The sequence below is a fragment of the Chiroxiphia lanceolata genome, chromosome 23 (genome assembly GCF_009829145.1).
Source record: "Chiroxiphia lanceolata isolate bChiLan1 chromosome 23, bChiLan1.pri, whole genome shotgun sequence".
Taxonomy (NCBI): domain Eukaryota; kingdom Metazoa; phylum Chordata; class Aves; order Passeriformes; family Pipridae; genus Chiroxiphia; species Chiroxiphia lanceolata.
Genome location: NC_045659.1, coordinates 1,863,800 through 1,885,238, shown reverse-complemented (window position 1 = coordinate 1,885,238; position 21,439 = coordinate 1,863,800). Strand labels below are relative to the sequence as shown.

The window sequence follows — 21,439 nt, the reverse complement described above, 5'->3', positions numbered from 1 at the left end:
TGCCAAAGTAAACGGGCAGGAAGAGGATTTTACTGCAAACACTGAAATATTTCAGTGCACAAGGGCTCTGTGCTGCACATCTGCAGTGTCACAGTGTCTGCCAAGCCCCTGCTGTTCCTCCAGCAGAACGTGGTGCAAGATGAAGCCCTGAAAGAAGTAATTCCTTTTAAAAACAGAAAATAGAATTAATCTTCCAGGTCTTTTGAAAATGGCATCGAGTTAGCAACAATTTCTCCTGAAAAGCAAAATCCCTATATAGGAGAATAGGCAGTGCTGGGCACTTGGAATGCCTGGAGTTTCCAATGCAGTAATTAGTGCTCTTTCATCAAGGAAAAAAATATTTCTGTTTTGACTATATTCTTGGTCTCTTCCCTCGGTTTTTGTGGTTTGTAGGTTTGGGGTTTTTTTTTGTTTTTTGTTTGTTGTTTTTTTTTTTTTGTTGTTGTTGTTGTTTTTTTTTTTTTTTTTTTTTTTTTTTTTTTTTGCAGGCGTTAAGCATCAGGCACATCCTGAGCATTTCAGGCGTTGCAAACCAGAAAATGAGAGGCAAAGCTTGTCAGAGGTCGGGGATGAGGCGTCTGAGGCTGTATTTCGGTCTGGTCCCGGCTCCCTGAGCTCGGGCAGCGAGCTGCGTGTGCCCGGGTGAGGGGATTTTGGAAATTCTGCTGCTGGACGTCTCTCCTCTGGAGCTGCAGTGACCACACGAGGGCATGTGCGCTCCACGTTTGTCCTCCACGAGCTGCTCCATCCCGGGCTTTGCCGGGAGCGCTGGGATCCCTTTCCTTGGAGCACGGCAGGAGACATCAGTGGCCGCTAAAAGCAGCCGGACAAAGGATGCTTTTGTGACTGCAGGAGTGGCCAGGAAGCAAATAAATGTTTTAATACTAAAGAATCCCGTTTATAATAAAGCCACTGTGAATGAATGTCAGGCAATATTTGGCACAGTGGAGAAAAAGTTACTTTTAACGCACCAAGCTCGAGCCTGTAAAAAAAAATGAAGCCCCTCCACAGCAGAGAAATGTCACAAGTGGCACTTTGGGATGACACCACTTTCTATTCAAGTAGGATTATGGAAAGCTTGCTCATGTACCTATCAATCACTTGAAAGGGTGGATGTCTGACTAACTCAAGTCATCAGTTAGTCATTGCCAGAACTTCTGAAGGGGATAAATAGAACAGTGAGAGCACTGTGGTTGTTCTCCATGGCAGCCCAAGTCAGCAGCATCATCTCCAAATGTCATCCCTTAGAGAATCTCAGGAACAGGGAAGGACAGGCATTAATTTTTGCACAGAGAACTTCAGCTCCCTTTGCAGAACAGTCATCACTCTCTGACACGTAACAAATTTAACCAACTTTTCACAAGTATGACACAGCTTTACGTGTAGAACTTGTACAAAAAAGGGAAAGCAAGAGGCACAAGTTTGTTCCTTGCATTCTTCCACTTGTTCTTTTCGTGGCCACGCTCTGTTTTGAGCTGGGTTTGCATCAGAAAAGGTCTGTGGCTGTGTTGCTGATCTAAAAGACACGAGGCCTCTTGTTCCATCAGCTTTTGGATGTGCCTCGTTTGGTCAGTGGAACGGAGCAAAGATTCCAGGGGTGATTCCTGGTACCCAAAGTGAGTCCTCCAGCATGAGATGGGGCAGAGGATAAGAGTGGTCAGAGAGGGACAGGCATGAACTGGGAGAACAAAAATTACTGCAGAGTTGAAATGGCATTTTTGGAATGAAAGCAAGCTAATGGGCAAGTGCACAGACAAATCAGACCTGGTGGACTCAGTACTGGAAAGGGAATTTAGCATGAAAGGCCTTAACTTTTTTCATACATTGTCAACCCTGAAGGTCCTCTAACCCTTTCATGTCAAAGGGCCTAACAGAGCTTCCCAATCTGTCTTTCCAGGTGTGCAGGAAATAAATACAACAATAGTTTAGTTATAGAAGGGACCTGCAAAAATTATCTAGTCCAACTGCCTGACCACTAGAGGGAAAAACAAAAGTTAAACTGTGTCATTAGGGCATGATTCAAGTGCCTGTCAGACACTGACAGGCCTGGGGCATTGGCCCACTCTCCAGTAAGCCTGTTCAGTGTTTACCCACCCTCTTGGTAAAGAAATGCTTCCCAATATCCAGTTTGAACCTCCCCTGATGCAGCTTTGAGCCCTTCCCATGAGTCCTGTCATTGGATTCCAGGGAGAAGAGCTCAGCACCTCCATCTCCACATCCCCTCCAGAGAGCCAGGACCTTGTCCCTCAGCCTCCTTCTCTCCCAGCTGGATGAAGGCAGAGGCCCCAGCTGCCCCTCACAGGACATCCCTCCTCCTGCAGCCCCATCAGCAGCTCCCTTAACCTCCTCTGGATGCACCCAAGCACCTTCTGAAATGGTGGGGCCCAGAGCTGCACCCAGCACTCAGTACTGTGTGATCTGAGTGGGATTTTGGGGGGCTGATGTACCAACAAGAGGCACCTTTGTGATCTGGAATAACTGGGGCCACTGGAAAAGCTGCTCAGTGCCAGGGAGAGAGGATTTGTGTCAGGAAACTGCCTTAAGGACCCTCAAAGTCTGATGCAGGTGCAGCAGCTCAGGGTCTCAGTGCTTGGAGCCCCTGATTAGGGCTGGAGAGACACCTGGGGCTGACCCACTCCCCCTCATCCTGCTAACGAGCTGGGCCTGCTGGGATCTCATTAATGGGATCTTATTAATGCAGGGGGTGGGTTTGACCCCCCCCTCCCTACAGCCACACTGTAGGGCACCTACCGAGCTGGGAGAGCAGGAGGGGATGCCCACACCAAGCCGTGGGGGGAGCCTGGGGGACCCATCGACCCTCAGCATCACTGCCCCATCCCCATCTCTACCTCCGTCCCTGTCCCCATCCTTGTCCCTGTCCCCATCCTTGTCCCTGTCTCCATCCTTGTCCTTGTCCCCATCCCCATCTCTACCTCTGTCCCTCTCTCCATCCTCATCCCTGACTCCATCCTTGTCCTTGTCCCCATCCCCATCCTCGTTCCCGTCTCTCTCCCTGTCCCCATCCTCGTCCCTGTCTCCATCCCTGTCCCCATCATTATCCTCATCCCCACCCCATCCCTCCCCATTCCATTCCCTATCCCCTTCCCCATCCCTATCCCCATCCATCCCCATCCTCTTTCTCACCCCTATTCCTATCCATCCCCATCCATCCCCTGTCCTCTTCCCCATCCCAACCCCATCCCGTCCTCTTTCCCATCCCATCCCCATCTCCTGTCCTCTTCCCCATCCCATCCCCATCCCCTGTCCTCTTTCCCATCCCATCCCCATCTCCTGCCCTCTTCCCCATCCCCCGCGCTCTCCCCCGTCCCTCCCCGTCCCCTCTCCCTGCTCTGTCCCCACCCCGCTCCCGGGCTCGGCCCCGCTGGGCGGGCGCGCCGCCGGTTTCCATGGCGAGCCCCCGCCCGCGGTGACGCGCGCGGTGACGCCGCTCGGTGTCCGTGTGTCGGTCCGTCGGCGGCGGAGGGACGGGCGGAGCGGGCGGAGGGGGCGGCGCGGCCCCGGGGCCGCCGAGCACCGACCCCGAGCAGCCCGAGCCGCCGCCGCCGCCGCCCCCCGAGCCCAGCATGGTGATGGCCGAGCCCCGGCGGCCCCCGGCGCTGCTGCCCCGCGGGCTCGGCCCTGTCCGCGTCGGCTTCTACGACATCGAGGGCACGCTGGGCAAGGGCAACTTCGCCGTGGTGAAGCTGGCGCGGCACCGCATCACCCGCAGCGAGGTGAGGTCGCTCCCGCCGCATCCCGACCCCCCGTCCCGCCCCGCGCATCGCCGCGCTCCGCTGCCGCCCCGGGGATGGAGCCCGCCCGGGATGGGGGGGACCCCCTCCGGGGGTGGAGCTGGCCTCGGGATGGGGGGACCCTCCGCGGGATGGGGGTACCCCCCGGGGATGGACATAGCCCCGGGGATGGGGGTGCCCCACCAGGGATGGGGGTACCCGGCTCCGGGATGGGGGTACCCCCTCCAGGGGTGAAGCTGGCCCCGGGATGGAGGTGCCCTCCACAGGATGGGGGTACCCCCCGGGGATGGAGGTGCCCTCCACAGGATGGGGGTATCCCCCGGGGATGGAGGTACCCTCCACAGGATGGGGGTACCCCCCGGGGATGGAGGTACCCTCCACAGGATGGGGGTACCCCCCGGGGATGGAGGTACCCTCCACAGGATGGGGGTACCCCCCAGGGATGGACCTGGCCCCGGGGATGGGGGTGCCCCACCAGGGATGGGGGTACCCGGCCCCGGGGATGGAGCCAGCCCCGCACTGGGGGTACCCAGCCCTAGGATGGGGGTACCCCTCCGGGGATGGAGCCGTCCCCGGAATGGGGGTACCCGCCCCCGGAGCCGGGTATTCCCTTGCGCGCCCCTCGCCCGCTTTTGTCCCTCCTTCCGGCACCTCCCGCGGCGAAGGGGATATTTTATTTTATTGCAGCAGCAGCCGGGTTGGTTTTTCCTGCTTTCATCTTGCCCGGGAAGGGCAGGATAACACCTCCTCCCAGCCCCTGTGGCTCAGGCCGCGGGCGAGCGCTCGGGGATGTCACCCCGAGGATGGCACCCTCCCGACCCCGAGCATCCTCGGGGTGAGCAGGGCAGGCGGCTGCTGGGTGAGTTGGGGAGCGCTCCCTGTGAGCAGGGGAGGTTCAAACCTTGTGTCCTGGGTCTGTCCCGGTGTCCTGACCCGGCCGGTGCTTGCAGATGAGCAGAGCTTCTCCCTCCCTGGGTTATCCGTTCCAGCAGAGGAACTTGTGCGTGTTCTGAGTCCTTCCGTCCAGCATCCTGCAAGTTAACCAAATTCGACCATTTTTAGCCTCTTTGTTTAACCACCCCCGTGTATTACCCGGTGATTATTGTTAACACCTCGTGCCTTACCTACAACAAAAATGATTGTCAGTCTGGGTGGATAAAATGTGGTCGTGTTCACTTTAAAAGGGAAAAAAAAAAAAAGGTGTCTGGTGAGAGTAATGGCTCTGAAAGATCAGCTTTCTCCTATATGTTGCTCTTAGGTAGTTTTAGTCACTACACCTAGAGGTGAGGTTTTTGTAAGCCTGTGTTCTGGCTGCTTTCATTGTTTGCTGAAGAAGAGGTTCCCGTGCTGCTCTGTGCCTGACAAAAGTCATTAAAATGTTTCCTGAAGTACAAAGTGAAGACTGAACAGACCTGCAGTTTATTCATCGCCCTGGGCTCGTGTGGCAAAATCATTCCTTGCAGGAATGGAGAAATGCTCAGTTGAGGGAAGCAAACCCATGGTGCTAACACTGCTCTGGCCACACAGGGCTAGATGAGCTTTGCATCCCAGGGGTTAACAGCAATTTTTCTTATTTCTCAAGTTCATAACAGACTTGAAGTTCTTTTTAAGCCCTTCCTTGCTGTTCCTGAAGAGCCAAGCAAAGCCCTGGCAGTGTTAGTGTTCCCTTCCCAAGTTTGTTGCCAGATGCCAAACTTGTAAAGGCTTCACTTGAAGATATTAAGTTGTCACTTGCTCTTCAGTTCTCATTTCTTTGGCAGACTCTGTGATGGGGGTGAGAACTCTAATCTTTATTTGTATTGTACTTTTAGAAAGTATGTTTGTTTAGCATTGTTCAAAATAACAAAGGTTACAGAAAACTTAGAGCTCAGCAGCTTCTCAACTCTGCTATGATTTTATTTCACCCATGTCCTAAGAAATTGCTGAATTCCAGCCCATTCTAATACAGTCTTGATTATTTTTTTTTTAACCAACTTTTCTGTCCAGCCTGAAGCCTCTTTACCTTCTGTGTGATTTTTACAGCAGATTTGCCTGTGTTGGAGATTTGTGTCAAGGTCTTTGATTTATTTATTTATTTTTATTTTTTTTTTAGTGCAGCCACATCATGTTTCTGCAGCAAGAGATGCAGGAGTGTTTATCTGGAATTTAATTGCTGAGTTAGTTGCTGGAAGTACTTACATGGCCTTTGAGGAAGGGGAACCCTATTAAGATTACTTCTGGTGATGTCAGAGGAAATAAATTCCAGCCAAATACTATTTGGAATAAGCACTTCCAGTTTGGAGCACCTCATCTGATTGTTAGATCACTGGGCACACAAAGTGGAAGTCCTGCTTGTTCATGTCTCCAGATGGAAGGCAGGTCGTATTTCAAGCTTGTTCTGAACTTATTGCTTAAATTTCTTGAGTTGCTGATTTCTCTGTGCCTTTAATAAAATTCCAGGGGCAGAATACTCAGTTTTGTAGAAAGGCTGTGCTTGTGTTTCACTGCAGGAAGGTCTGTGCTGTGTTGCTGCTGAGACTTGCTCAGAAAAGCTGTTTTAAAGGACTATTTCCTTGCCTGAGTTTCTCCTGAACCTCCCTGTTTGAAACCCTTTACACTCAGAACCTCTTTGTTGTTGGGCTCTTTTAGCATCAGTGTTTTGAAACAGTATTTTGTGTGGGTTCGACCTATAAAATATTTGCCTTTTTGTTTTTACCCAACTCTGCCCAGCCAATAACCATCAAATTAGAAAGGATGGGATCTTACTGCCTTGAACGTCAGCGCTCACAGATGATGTGCAATCCATCCTTTTTATGGAAAACCTGCAGATAGGGACATAGGATGGCAAAGTACAGGTGAGAATGGCATGAGAGCAGGCAGGGCTGGTAGATGGTGTGTGCAGAAAGTCAGAAACCTCATCGTCAATCCCCCACTCCCGCAGCCCTGAAATTGCACAATCGGTCAAAGAGAAGTGTGAAAGTTAAGGAAAATGGGGGGGATTTGTGGGAATAGAGGTGCTGCCTGACTCCTTTTACTGCCAGGGTGCCCCAGAGGGGGGGGACAGGGCTGCCCTCGACCTTTGCTTTGCTTGTTTGAGTGTTTGTTGCCAGTGAGGTTGAGGGCACGTGCTTTCCTGCCACGCTCATTTATCCTCTTGCCCAGAAATCCTGTGATCCCAGGGTAACTTCTGTTAATGAGGCGTGGAAATGAGCAACAGATTTCTATTTCTTTTTCCCTCTCCCGTCCTCGGAAGGAGAAAGAAAAGAGAACAGAGGTAACTGGGAGCAGAAAGTTGAAGAAGAGGGAGATTTGCTCCTGGTGAAATAGGATGGCGTGTGAAGTAATGAAAAAGCTCTTGGAATAGGTGAAGGTGCTGCTTGGAAAAAGCACTTTAAGGATGGAGGCAGTTCTTTGTGAATAGGCTGTGAGAGAGGGAGAGTTGTGTCCCCCACCCACCCCCAAAACTCTGTAACCAACACCCCCTAAGGATTAATCACCTCCAGAGGGACACTGGGCGTTGCTCCCCAGGTGAAAATAAAGTTCTTTATGTCCCCGTGGATCACACTCTGCCTCTAACTGCCTGCTGGGTTACAGGGACTTTTGTGTTTTATATCTGGCAAAATAAAAATTAAAAAGTAAACCCAGCTCCTGATAGGAACTGTGGTAGCAGTTGAGCTGATCAGGTGTGCTTAGGTGGGACACAGGCAGGGGCAGTTTGGATGTGAATTTTGGGAGAGAAAAGTTGTGTTGTGGTTTGATTTTTTTTTTTTTTTTTTTTTGGAGTGTTTGGGTTTTGCCTTGTTTTTTTTTCCTTTGAAGAATTAAATGAATAACACGCAAACAATGAAAACTGAAAGCTGGAGTAGCTGAAGAGCAGAAGAACTTTCATCTTCTTTGACAATCATTTCGTCTTCACTTCTTGGCAGCTTCAATTCCCAGATGTCAGATGAGGATTGAGCAAACTCCAGTCTAGTAAAAGAGGGAAGGAAATCTGTGCTATCCCTAATATTTTACAAATTAGGGGGAGTCACGAAAGTTGCAAAGATATTTTGGAATGTGACCCTTTGAGCAGCAAAGACTGGTGATGGGGGAAGGGAAGGAACGGGATCCCCCTTTTGTTTTCCTTGTCAGAAGAAGTTTGTGCTAATATTATATATTGATATTTGGCCGGGGTTTTTCTGTTGTTTGTTTCTAGCTGTTGCTAGTAGTTGTTGGCAAGCTGAGTATTTAGGAACAAAACACACTCTTTCAGATAGGAAACTGTTCCATGGCTTGAAGGAGCTTCTCCACCTCTAAGAATTACATCCCTTTTCCTGTCATCGTGACCCAGCTGAGCTCATGGACACGAGTGAGCTGCTGAATGCTCTGTTCCTCCTCACATCATTCTGAAAGATGGTGCTGGATTTTGAAGCGTTTCCAAGTGGTTCTTCTCTCTAAATCCTCTCTGGCCCTGGCAGGATGTGTGAAAGTGAAAAGATGGCAGAATAGACTTGAGATGTTTAATCTGCATTTGAGTGTGGAAGAAGAGGTGGCAGCTGCTCCCGTGCTGCTTCTCCTATAGGAGATGCACATATATAATGTGCACATGTAAAATGTGCACATATATAATGTGCACACTGAGAATTGCGCAAGGGTTGCAAAAAGCAAATTTTTTTTTCTCCTTCAAGTAGGTTTTTACTGCGTTAAAAAACCCTCTGAATGGTCCCGAGTGACTCCACATCATGAGACAAATCGTAGTTGATGCAATGGGGTGGTATTTTTTAAACCAAAAAACCTGTTTAAACTGGAAATATAGTTGGTTCTTCCTTAGTTTGTAGCTCCAGTAAGATATTCCTAATTAGCAGAGAGCTGTGCTTAGGGTTGTTTCAAGTGTCTGTGGTTACACAACACACACCTTTATGGATCCATTGGTGGTGGCTGTCGACTGACTGATGCAGCTCCAGAAGTCCTGTTTGGGATTTTTGGACAGATTATGGATGCAGCAGCACAAAATTCACCTTTTAACATGATCCCAGAGGTAGCAAGCAGTTTTCTGAGGCGCTGGCTCATTCCACGGTGCTCCAGTACTTCGTTTTCCAACATATAATGTGATTTCTCGAGGAGTTCAGTGTTAGCTGTGTTAATAAAGAGCATTTTACGGTGCTGTCAGGATTATCTGGTGATGTCTGGGTGAAAAAAATTCCTGTGACAGTTTTCCTCCCAAGTCCTGGACACATGGCAGTGGTAATAATTTTTTTGGGGGGATCTGTGTGGATGGACAACAGGAGGTCACTTTGTCCATTAACCTTCTGTGACCTGTTCTACATCTACACTCAATTTTTATTTGTGGCTTTGGGGAGAAGGAAGGAAATGTTTCCAAACTCTTAAAAGAGGGTTTTCCTGGAGCCATTTTGCCCCCAGTGATTGTGTGCCCTGAAGACTTGTTTTCCCTGAAGAAGGTTTTGGTTTCAGTCTTTCAGCAGCCTTGGAGAGCTGTTTTATTTTGGGCGAGGAGATGGGATAGGAAACTTCTGGAAAAGGAAGAAAGTAGGAAGCACTGGAACATGATTCACTGCTCTTGGCCAGAAAGTGCAGTGAAGGTTATAGCAGGATCTGTGGCCATGCTTCCCAAACTTATATCACCCATTCTTTCTTTATTATTCTTTTTTTCAACGCTGCTTTCCTCTAATCACATTTTACTGGTGGTTGCTCAGGAAATAAGAGCTGCTCAGGGATTTTAACAGTGTAAAGACAAGAAAAAAAAATGCACTTTTTTATATGAAATTGCTTACTTATGCTTTTATTTATACGAAATTGCTTACTTATATTTTTATTTCTATGAAATTGCTCCCTTCTTTTAGGAACTGACATTATTTGGTTGCACAGTGTCATTAACCTCGGAAAACATAAAACTGCAGTGGGCACTTGTTATTGAGGAACTGGAGTGGAATTGGAAGTACTTCATCTTTAAAAGGGAAGAAGGACAAATGAGTTATCTCGGGTTTTCTAGGGAAGTGGATACTTTTTTTTTAATTTTTATCCGGGAAACCAAAGTTAAAAATTGTTGCTGTTGGAAGGTGGGAAGTGCAGAGTTCAGGGTAAAATGCTGGGTGATTTTTGGAGCTTTTCATCTCCCAAACTGGAGATACCTCGTTCCTGGAGTGGAGGGTGTGTTACCACTGTGTGACACGAATGTCCCACTGCCCCAGAGGAACCCTTGCTTTGGTTTTTAAGGGAGAATCAGCGGGTTCCAGCCCTCTGAAACCCCAAATAACGGGTGTGAAATGCAGGGATGAGGAGGATGAAGGAGAAAGCAGCTCGTGCCTCCGGCTGAGCGCAGAGGGACGGGGTAAAATGAGTTAGAGGAAGGGCAGAAATGTGACACAGGGCTTGTTTTTAATAAATATTTCCTGATATCTAAGGTTTCATGGCTTGCTGTGGTTGCTTTGACACTCTGGAGCTTTCTAGGGAAGCGATTTCTCCTCAGGCTCAGAACTGGTGCCTGCAAAAAATCAGCAGTAACCAGAAGTCCTTTTATGAGGTGTGATCTTAAATTGGGCTGGGGAGGCTGAAAGGTGTGTAGAGGGGGTTGTGGTGGTGGGGTTTTTTTTTTTCCCCCCCTAAAGCTGCAGGAATGATTATTTGCATCCTCTGCTGCCTCGTGGCATCAGGGCAGAATGTCTGAATGACAAAGTGGCTTCACTTCATTTTTATGCAAACCCCAAGTGGAGCTGGAAGGAACAGGACTGGAATGGGGGGTAACAAACAGGAGCAGGATCAATGTGCTTGATTTGCCTGGGTTTTGTCCTCATAGTCCAAAGGCAGAAACTTTCAAAGGGAGACTTGTGTTTTTGTTTTTTGTTTGTTTTTTGTTGTTTTTTTTTTAGGATTTACCACCTTGGGCATCACTGTTCCATGTGTTTCTCAGCTCCATGTGATGAAGAATAGAGGCTGTGCAATTAATTAATGGTGAAAAATTTGTAGCATGTGGCCTTTTTTGCTTGTTTTTAATGGCTGCATATGACAACATTCTTATAAATGTTTGTTGTCTCTTGATAAAACTTGTTTTAGGGAGTTCTACGTTATTTTTTAAAAATTGCTTAAAAGTTTTAGACGTTGTTTAAAAAGAAAATCCCACAGCTGCCTTTTGAAAATTTATTTTGTTGGTTTTAGATGAGTCTTGTTCTGCTTCAGCTCTGCAAAGGAGCCTCCTGCATCTCACAACCCGATTTTCCCTGATTACCATTTAATCACTCATAGCAGAATCTTATTTTCCTGTTGGATGAGGGAGACAAGGGACTTCTAAAGAGGTTGTGGAGCAAAAGCAGAGTGAAATGAAGTCAATAAATAGTTAATTGTGAATTCAGGTGGGTCCCTAATCAGTGTTACTGGAGATAATGAGGTTCACCTCCTGTGGATTTTGTCTCCTGCTCAGCAGCTGTCTCCCATGTTCAATAGTTTGTGAAATGCTGTTATAATTGGGAGCATTTGTGTGACTTACATTGTTTGCTCCTGCTTCAGCATTAATAATGTGATATTCAGGGTGAATAAACACCATTTATACATTCAGCACTCTTTAGTATTTTTATCCTTTGCATGGTTTTTTAGAGTGGCAACGTTTTTGCTTTCTCCTTGGTTCAAATTTTCTCCTTGGTTCAAATTTTCTCCTTGGTTCAAATTTTCTCCTTGGTTCAAATTTTCTCCTTGGTTCAAATTTTCTCCTTGGTTCAAATTTTCTCCTTGGTTCAAATTTTCTCCTTGGTTCAAATTTTCTCCTTGGTTCAAATTTTCTGAGTGTCTTCTGTTTGAGACTTCTTAAACACGTGTAGTCACCTTCCCTTTGCAGGTTAAAACCAAGATCAATAGGACCAAGATGTGTTTTGTGAACTAACTGAGGTGTCTTTCCAAGGTTTGACTGATAAATAGATCTGTAGAGTTGTTGGTTTTTTTTTTCTCTGAAGGGATAAACTGCAGATGTCCTTTTGTAGTAGCATATTAATTAACAATTAAACATGTCACAGTTGAAACCACGTGGATCCACTGCCATGTTTTGATGATTTGTGTTGAGCCAGCAGTTTTTCTCATTTTAAAATATCACTTTGCTTTTGTGGGATTCAAATGGGCTCCAGCAATGGACACCAAGAGGCTTTTAAAGAGGGTTTTTGTCCCTGTCAGCTGTTCCCACCTGCTGTTGATACAGGAGCACCTGGAGCACTGGCTTCTGTGTCTTCCATCCCATGTAAAACCTGCTTTTTCTGACACATTTAATGCTGTCAGTCTGTATTTTTTAGTGTGGGATTGGAAATTCTGAACTCCAAGAAACCCTCCAGTCATCCGGGGTCGTGGCATTGTCCCCCTGTATAATGAGGGCAAAACTAATGAGGAAAACGTTGGGGAGTTTTCATCTCACCCTTGCTGTTTGTCTGCAGGTGGCAATAAAAATCATTGACAAATCTCAGCTGGATGCTGTGAATCTGGAGAAGATCTACAGGGAAGTGCAGATAATGAAGATGCTGGATCACCCACACATCATAAAGCTCTATCAGGTGGGGTCAGTGGTGGCTCTTCCCCTTTCTCCCCCTCTCTTTTGCTCCTGGATGAACTCTTCAGTGGAAAATTTTGAAGGTCTTTAATTGTGATTTTTATTTATTTATTTATTTATTTAGTGCCTGTAGTTTGTACAGTAAAATATAGGTTTGTTTTGTAGTGGTTTCTCTCCTGTTTCATGTTCCTGCAGCACATGGTGAAATGTTTGGGGCTGCTGGCGTTTCTGCTCCAGTTCAGTCTTGCCTTTAAGGCTTTCCTGAGATACTCCCTTTAGGATCTCCCTGTTGGGGCTCTGTTTAACAGAGATAACACACCCTTGCTTCAAATAAAACCTGGCTCAACAAAGACCTGGGTGTGCTAAAGCTCTGAATTTAAGGTCGTCTGACAACATCTCCGAAGGAAAACTGAGCACAAGGACTTGGACCTGTGGTGGTGGAGTCCTGGATAAAGAGGAAGATCCCAATTTCACTTCGTTTTATGTCAAAGAAACTGGCACTTGATCTTTAAAATATTGATCTGCCAAGCAGAGAGGGGCCTTTAAGGAGTTAAATAAAGTAAATAAAGTAATATCTTCCACAGTTCCTTCTGAGTGAATGACAACACACAAAAATGGTAGAGGAGGGACTGAGAAAAGTTCAATTAAATCTGGAGATCAGGAAGATCATTTAAAGAGGGAGGTGATGATTATGGAGTGCTTAATCCTTCACTGTTAGGGCATTGGCTGGTTAAAAATGCTTTTGACAGGTGAGTTTATTTTTAAAATAGCTTTCAAATTCTCCCACTTGGCTGCTTTTATCCCGTGCTCATCATTGTGCTGGGTTCCCACCAGGAGTTTGAGTTGTCTCATGTCAGGGAACTGCTGGGGACTGTCAGAGCTGGAAATGAGTTGGATTAAGGATGGTTCCTTATCTCTGGAATGCCCAGGCTGGGGCAGCTTTCTGTCTCCAGGGGGTGGTTGAAAACAGTCTTTGCAAACTGGTTTGCCTTCCAGACACAGACATTCCAGTCAGAATGTGTTCAGCTGGTTTAGAATTGAACAGGAGGACAGGGGGGACTGGAGATTTGCCACCTTGTCCTGTCTGCTGACTTGTCAGTTTTTGGGTAATTCTGGGTTTATAACTGTGTATCTGCCAGGAATTACCCTCTAAAAAGAGTTGATTTTTGTGAGCACTCTTCTGGTACTACAAATAAAATGCAAAGACCAAATTCACCAAGGTCTTGTCCACGAACAGCTCACGCTGAACTGTTTTATTGAGGTCGTTGAAAGAGACCCAAAATGTGTTGAAATGGTTGTGTTGTGCTCAAGGTAAATCCAAAATGATTTTTTGAACCGGAGGATTTTTCCCTTTGGGTCAATATTTTGATTGTGCTGTTTGCACACCTTGTGCAGCTGGAAAGATGGTGATAACTCCAAGTGCAAGGCAAAGCTTCCAGATCTTTAGCAGAAGAATAAGGATCCATTTTGGTGGGGGTTTTTTTTTTTGCTTCTTGCTTTTCCCACAAGCACTAATGTGTGATTTCTTCATCGACAGGTGATGGAGACCAAAAGCATGTTATACCTTGTGACAGAATTTGCCAAAAATGGAGAAATTTTCGGTAAGCAAGGGAATATTTTCATCTTCAACATTTTAATGCACTGGATAATTAAGGATCTTTCTGGGTCTGTTGTCAGAGACTTCATATTTCTGTACATTTTTGTCTGAAGTCATAATTTTTTTTTCCTGATTTACTGGAGTGATTTCTCAGAGTGGCTTCTGGAATTGAGGATGGGATGCTCTGCTGTGGATGGATTTGCCACTGTTATATTAAGATACTTTAAGGACACTATGAGGTGTTCTTCAAGGTGTTGTGTGGGTCAGGAGCTGGTAACTGGTTAATGTTCTTTTAATGCCCTGTCAGGCTTGGTGTTAAACAGCCTGGTATTAAACCTCATTGAGTCCTTTCAGCTCTGCTAAACCATCCTCTCGTGGTGCTGACTGATAGTTCATGGGCAGGGTTGTTTTTGACCTGCTTCAGGGAAATTTTCTCCACTCAGCAGCAGTTTTGTGTAGCTGTGACTTTCCCCAGTTGATGTCACTGCAGTGAATAATGTGTTCAGCCCCAACCCTTCAAATGCTGTTACCTTTTGGGTGGTTTTTAAAGGTATCTTTTTTTTTTTAACTTAGCAGAACACATGAATGAAAAAGGTTTCACTTGTGCTCAAGGCTTTACAGATCTACAGAGTAAATATTTGGGAAAACACTTCTCACTCAAAACAGCAGCTAGACGTGCAAACACTCCTACATTAAATATGTACAGTAACCATGCAAAGTGTGCTCTGGTTGTGCAGAAGAAAAAAGCAGCAGTTTCATTGACACTCTTCCCGGTGCTTCTCTTGCAAACTTGCAGTGAGTGATGCACAGTTTAACCAAAGTGACCTAAATTCTGCACTGGATTTTGTCCTGCTCGCTGGGGAAGCCTGAGTTATGTTCTTTTGTCCTCAAACTCAATTTTACCGAGGGTGAGGTTCCCTTCATAACTAGTCCTGGTGATACTGCAGTACCCAAGAACAGAACACAGTCTCTGATGGTTTTTTTTTAGACCATTTTGGCACAAAAACCTCCCTTGACAAAGCCAGACAGGAACTGAGATTTTTTTTTTTTTAATGATAAAGATTCTTTATAATATTTAATGTAGATTCCTCCGCTGAAATTCCAACCACTGGTTGCTGCATTCATAAGATTGGAAATACAGGGAAATCCCCTGAGGAGGGATTATTTGTTCCTTACTGAGCTTGAACTGGGTGAGGGATGTCTTGACTGCCTGAACCTGAACCCAGCTCACAGAAGGTTGGAAGGGATTTGTAGGGAATGACTGTCCAGCTCTGCAGCAGGTTCCTCAGGACCCTGGATGGGGGCTACACCCTCAAGCCATCCTGTTCCAACGTTTTGACCACCTGCAGAGAAAAGAACCCTTAGGTTTAAACTGAATTTCTTGTGTTTCAGTTGGTTTCCACTGCTTTTTGTCCTTTTGCTGGGCACTTCAGCTGAGAGGAGCCTGGCTTTGCCACCTCCCTCCTGTTCAGTATTTGTACACAAAATGAGATTTCCCTCTGCACCTTGTCTTCTCCAGGCTGAGCCCCCACTGCTCTCTGAGCTCTGCAGACCCTTAATCATGTTCATTAACCATCACTGTGCTCACTTTGGTGTGTAACAGAGCTTTAACATTCCAAATTTAACGCGGGTTCAAACCTAAATGAAGGACTGTGTCTTAAAGCACTGACCACTGGGTTTGCAGGGCAATGTCTGAGTCACATGTTTTGAAGTAAATACACCTTAATCTTTCAATTGTCCAGCAAACAATTGTGCTTTGGGCCGCTGAAAAGGCTGGACAGGGAGCTGGGGACAAAAGTCCTGCTGTGGACCCAGCTGAACCTAAAGTGTCTTCTGGTTTCTGTTTTATTATAGTAAAATGAAAAAATAAAATCTCCTATAGGAATGTGCAGGCAGAGGGTGACACAAGGCTGAGATTTGTCCAAAGGGGTGAAATGTGGAGGTTTCCTGGCAGAGGTGGCTTTGCTGCTTCAGCCTTTGCAAGAGGGGTATGTGCAGTAAAACCCAGAGCTCTGCACACACATATTCCAGCAGGGCCCACTTTCTGGATGTCTCCAGCAAGTTTCAGCTGTCCTGGAGTGGTTCCTGTGCCCAGGGGCTGGCACAGAGCCCGGATCCCAATGCCAGCCTGCCCTGTTTGCACACTGGTTAATGCACAAACGGGGCCCATGCCCTGCTGGGATGTGCTGGGTTCTCCCTCTCTGGGTGATTTCAGAACAACTGGCCTGTTCCACTCAGAGCTGGTGAAACACTGAGGGCCAACTTGGTTTGGGGTCTTTAAATGAGTCCTGACAGGCCAGAGCCATAAAAGCAAAATGACAGCTTGGATTCATTAACTTATTTGCTGCATTGCTAACAAATGATGGATTAACAGCTTAAAGAGCTGGCTTGTGCTCAGGGTAATTTAGTTTGTGCCTTTGATATCTGACTTCACCTTGATATCATATGATTTGTCAGTCACTCTGTGACTGAATGATATTTAGCTTGCAAATATTATGATCTCCCCTTACTGCCAGGCTTTTGTTTGTTCTTGTGCTTTGCCAAGTTAAACCAGCTGAAAAGTGTTTGAAGGCTTGGGTAGGTTAGAAGCTCTGAGGAGAGTTTTCAGACCTGCTGGTTCCAGGGATCAGATTTTATCCTGAAGAAAGCAGGAAAGTTTTTTAAATGAAAATATTGCAAACGGTTATAAAGCCCCCAAACAATATTTTAATTAGAAATCCCCTGAAACACAAGCTAACAAAGCCAGGTCTGGCATTGTGTTGGGCAAGATGATCCTGCTTGGATCACTGATGTCACACAACTGGCTTAGAAGATACAATTAATTGCTGGGTATAAAATCCATATGCATTTTCTGCTCCTTGGCCATTCTCTGTAGGATGTCAAAGGCAATTCCAAACCCATCCTAACATTTGATTCTTTGATATTTTTTTTTTATTTTATTTTATTTTTGTGCTTGTTAGAGAAAGAATAGACTTGGCTGTAGAAACTCTTTCTGTCAAGACTCACCCAGCTGCTGCTCCCCTTGTTTTTGTTCCTGAGCATAAATGGAGTTGTTGCTTTCAGGGCTAACGTTGGTTTTTACAACGTAATCAAATATGAAAACAAAATGTTCTTTTCTGCCTGTGACGCAACGAAGACAAGAGGGAGGTCAGGATGGGCACTCTATGGGTACTTGTTTTATTTCCAGAAAACAAAAAAAATAAATACTTTCAGCCACTGTGCAGCCTCTGCTGAGGCTTCAGAGGGAGAAGTGTGGTGTGGAGCCTGCAGGAACTGAGCAGCCCAAAGCCCTGAAGTACCTCGTGGTGGGTGAAGCCAGTTATTCCAAGCACTCCCCACGAGTTGTGTTCTGTGAAAATACTGCTCAGGCAGCTCTGAAAGAAGGAGCAGAGCAGAGTTTCGTGACGCATCAACTTTTTCTTACTCTTATTTGTTTTGGTTTTTTCCCCCTGGTGTTCGGGAGGGTGTTTCCCATTCTTTCCGAGGGCAGGGCGGGAGGGTAAAGGGTTTGGCTGAGACACCTTCTGAGTGCTGTTTGTTCCAGGGGAACCCCTTGTTTCCAGGGCTGTTCCTGGCTGTCCAGCCCCCTTTAAGCCTGGCTTATCTCCCCAGATTACCTGGCCAGCCACGGCCGCCTGAGCGAGTCCGAGGCGCGGCGCAAGTTCTGGCAGATCCTGTCGGCGGTGGAGTATTGCCATGGCAGGAAGATCGTGCACAGGGACCTGAAGGCTGAGAACCTCCTGCTGGACAGCAACATGAACATCAAAATAGCAGGTACTCCCAGAGCAGGGGAGGTCCAGGAACACCTTGCTTTTGTCAGGGCCGTCCCAGCCCCTCGCTTGGTGCCGCTGTGCTTGAGGCACAGAAAATTGGTGATAACCTGTCGTATTTTTGCACTTTGTGGTCCAAATATTTCCTGGATTTATTTCCTGGATTTATTATTTCCTGGATTTATTTCCTGGATTATCCCTGTTACACTTTCAAGAAAAAAACAAAAAAGAAATAATTTTTTTTTTTTAGAGTTACAGATGCTTTTTGTGGGCGCCGTGACGTGTCTCTGATGCTGACAGATGTTCAGGTTAAGACAGAGTTAATCAAATAACTTCTTTCAACGTTGGGGAAAAAAAAAAAACACCTCAAAATGGAAACTTATTGAAATTTTTTTTTCCCCCCCTTTTTGCATGCGTGATTTCATTTTAATTATAAATTTAGAGGCAGCAGATGTTGCTAGAGACAGAAATCATTTTCATTACAATTCCATGAATCCTTCCATACTGATTTTAGCCTGGCAGGACTTGGGAAAAGTAGGTAATATCTGGATTTGGGGGACTGTTGAACTTTAAACATCACTAGTATGGGAGCAGGGAGGGAAGGTGAGTGCTGTGAGGAGCTGCTTTGGGAAGGAGTAGGTTTGCTTGTCCTGAGAAGGAGCTGTGACTCCACAGCCAGTCAGGCTGAGAAGGGTAAAATGATAAAACACTTCTGATCATTGCTGCATTATTTTACCCTTCCTGGCTCTTCTGAAAAGGTGAAAGGGTTTTGGTGCATCCTTGAGCTTTAACCCAGTGGGTTCAGCAGCACTGCTGCTCTTTGTGGGGCATTTTTCCTTTTCTCATCTCTGATTTCATCCCTGCATTCATCTCCAGGAGCACCTGGAGGTTTATGGCTGACAGACAATTTATTTACCGGGACAATTTATGCCTCCAGTAAATACTGTGTCTAAGGGCTGCAAGTCACCCACTTGCTATGAGTAATGGAACCAAATGGGAGGGAATTTTTGTGCTATTGTTCGTCTGAGCTTTCCTCGCCTTCTCCCCATTCCCACCACCACACTTTGCCTTCTGATTTCTCTCCCCATCACTCTGCTGCTCTGTAGGTTGTTCTGTTCAGCCTGGCACAGTTTTTCAGAGCTCCTCAGGGCTCTCATCCGTGCTGTATCCAGAGTTATTCCTTTCCTGGATGTCCTCAGCGCTGCAGGGACGTGAATTCCTGCCCCCCTGAACACAGGCTCACAAAAACACTCCTTCAAAGGCATCTCGGGAGACCCGTTAACCAAAGCAAGGTTAGAGCCATGAACTGCTCAGGCACAGAGAATTTCAGTGCTCAGGTTCTCCAGGGACTCAAATAAAAGCACTGATAAATGGTAGTTATGAGATTCCATCAGCTGCTGCTGCTCTTTCCTGCCTCGGCTGCTCTCCTGCTCTACTTCTCTATTACAGAAAGTTAATTACAGGTGGTCTGTATGCAAATGAGCCCATTAGCTGGCACTGGTTCTTCCATGTGTCTCTGTCAAGCTTTATCAGGTTTGCTTGAGTGATAAAGGAGGAAAGTTAAGGCTGCTTGGAAACTTTGTAGTGATTTGTGCTGAGTCAGTCGTTTTGTTTTTCTCTCCCAAAGGAGATAAATGATGAACTCCCCAGAATGTTTATCTGTGATTTTGGAGTTATCTGGTGCTGTGCAGAGCCCTGAGAACACTCTCTTCCAGTCGTTCATACTCTTCGTGGCCCATTTATCAAAGTGTGGAAGAACAGAGGGCAGCCAGGATCCCAGCTCTGATAGCTGGAATTAGGCCCTAATTTGAATTAATCTAGGAACTGAAAAATGGCTCAATAACTGATGAATTACTTTGATAAAGCTCTGCACTGTCAGTGTTTACACAGGGTTCCAGCACTACGCATGAGGTTCTTCCTTCCTGATCACTCCAAGCAGCTAAAAAATCCCCATGGGGTACTCCTGGCCATTCCAGGCTCTTCCTGACTTCCAGGGGTCCTCTTGATTCATTTTGGTGCTTCTGAGACTTTTATGGAAGCTTTTACTCTTGGAGGACACAAAGTTTTTTAGTCAAATACAGAAAAGTGCATAAAGTTACCTCTGTATTTCAGCTGCTGGGAGAATAAGATTCAAAAATAAATGCTCCTAAAACTGTGAGCTGGTGAGACTGCCACCTCTGATTAAAACAGGAGGCTGAGCTGCAATTTAATGGTGTTAATGTTGCTCTAAAAGGAATGGGATGGACAGCATTCATAGGATCTTTCTTTTCAGTCTTAGTAATTAGCCAGGAAGTGGAGGGTGTGTAAAACACTGGAGGGGAGAACTCTGATGGACTCATTTTCTAGAAGGTGTGAGGTGGCTGGGAGCAAAACCTTCAAACCTCAAGTTTAGCCTAAGTAGCAAAAAATGAAGGTATTAATGAGATAGAGTGAAGGCTGCAGGTGAGGAATGCCACTCCAGGTTTGACATGGAAATGGTTCTCCCCAGAGTTCCTGGCTTGGTCATGTCACCTTTACCTTTTGCTGGTTTTTGAGGGGGTCTTAGGGTCTGATTTGGGTTCCTGCTCACTGATAACTCCGTGCTCTCACAGGGACACAACATGCTCCTGGTCTGTGCAGAGAAAAACCCTGTGCATTTGGGAGGATGGAATGCAGGATGGGACACAGGGAGCTGGAGGATAGGGGACAGGGAGCTGGAGGATGGGGGACAGGGAGCTGGAGGATGGGGGACAGGGAGCTGCAGGATGGGGGACAGGGAGCTGCAGGATGGGGGACCAGGAGCTGCAGGATGGGACAGGGAGGTGGAGGATGGGACACAGGGAGCTGCAGGATGGGACACAGGGAGCTGCAGGATGGGACACAGGGAGCTGCAGGATGGGACAGGGAGGTGGAGAATGGGACACAGGGAGCTGCAGGATGGGACAGGGAGGTGGAGAATGGGACACAGGGAGCTGCAGGATGGGACACAGGGAGCTGCAGGATGGGACAGGGAGGTGGAGAATGGGACACAGGGAGCTGCAGGATGGGACACAGGGAGCTGCCCTCTGTGTGCTCCCAGCCCTGCCAAGCTGGCAGGCTGGGATGCCTGGGAGGTGCCTGCAGAACTCCAGTGCCGTGCCGGTGGCCAAGGCTCCGTGTTTGGAGCAGCCCAGGTAGCAGAGACTGTTATTTTGAAGCAGGTTGTAGTGCTGGTTTGTCTTGCTGGTGGACAGTAAAATATGCATTGACGTCAGAAGTGGCTGCTCAGCATTCAGGCCGTGAAGTGGGTCAGGTTTGTGTCTGACTCGCTCATACCTTGCCTTTATCAGCACCTCTCTCCCCATTATCTCCGTGGCTCACATTACTGCTCCAACAAAGGCTGCCTGTGGCTCCCTGCAGCCCGGGCACGTTGAGCTGTGCCGGTGATTTCGGGAGAATGGATTAATTCCAGCTCCCGAGGCCGGATCCCCTCGGAAGGATGGAGGAGGGACAAACGAGAGGCTCCCTGGTCCTGCTGGAGGGATGCACGGCACAAGCTGCAGTGGCCCTGGCAGGGAGCTCCCCTTTCTCAGGTTGCAAACGGGGCTGGAACCTCGGGCCCGTTCCCATTTTTAACGGGAAAACGGATTCCATGGGGATGATGCGCGTTGCGAAAAATTATACCTTCCAAATTCGGGGTTATCCTGAGGGGGGTAATAATGGGATTGAGAAACCAAATACCACGACTGCGGAGAGCCAATATTTGCAGATTGCACAAACACAGAGTTTATTCAACTCCACACAATGCTGCAAATGATGGGATTTTTTTAACGTGCAGATTCAGGCAAACGTTAAGAAGATC

At 46.9% G+C, this 21,439-nt stretch overlaps 1 protein-coding gene across 2 annotated transcripts in view; it reads left to right on the top strand.

Annotated features, from left to right (window-relative positions):
* The first annotated feature begins 3,575 nt into the window (after positions 1-3,575).
* The window catches only part of SIK2 (salt inducible kinase 2), a 32,865-nt gene continuing 15,001 nt past the window's right edge, over positions 3,576-21,439 (top strand). The window contains exons 1-4 of one of the 2 annotated variants that reach the window (XM_032709518.1): positions 3,576-3,734; positions 12,140-12,256; positions 13,790-13,853; positions 17,462-17,623. In XM_032709518.1, the coding sequence (XP_032565409.1) occupies positions 3,585-3,734; positions 12,140-12,256; positions 13,790-13,853; positions 17,462-17,623 (493 nt within the window). In that variant the 5' untranslated portion in view covers positions 3,576-3,584. Of the gene's footprint in view, positions 3,735-12,139; positions 12,257-13,789; positions 13,854-17,057; positions 17,155-17,461; positions 17,624-21,439 lie in introns of those variants that run through there. The other variant, XM_032709519.1, reaches the window with a different exon arrangement.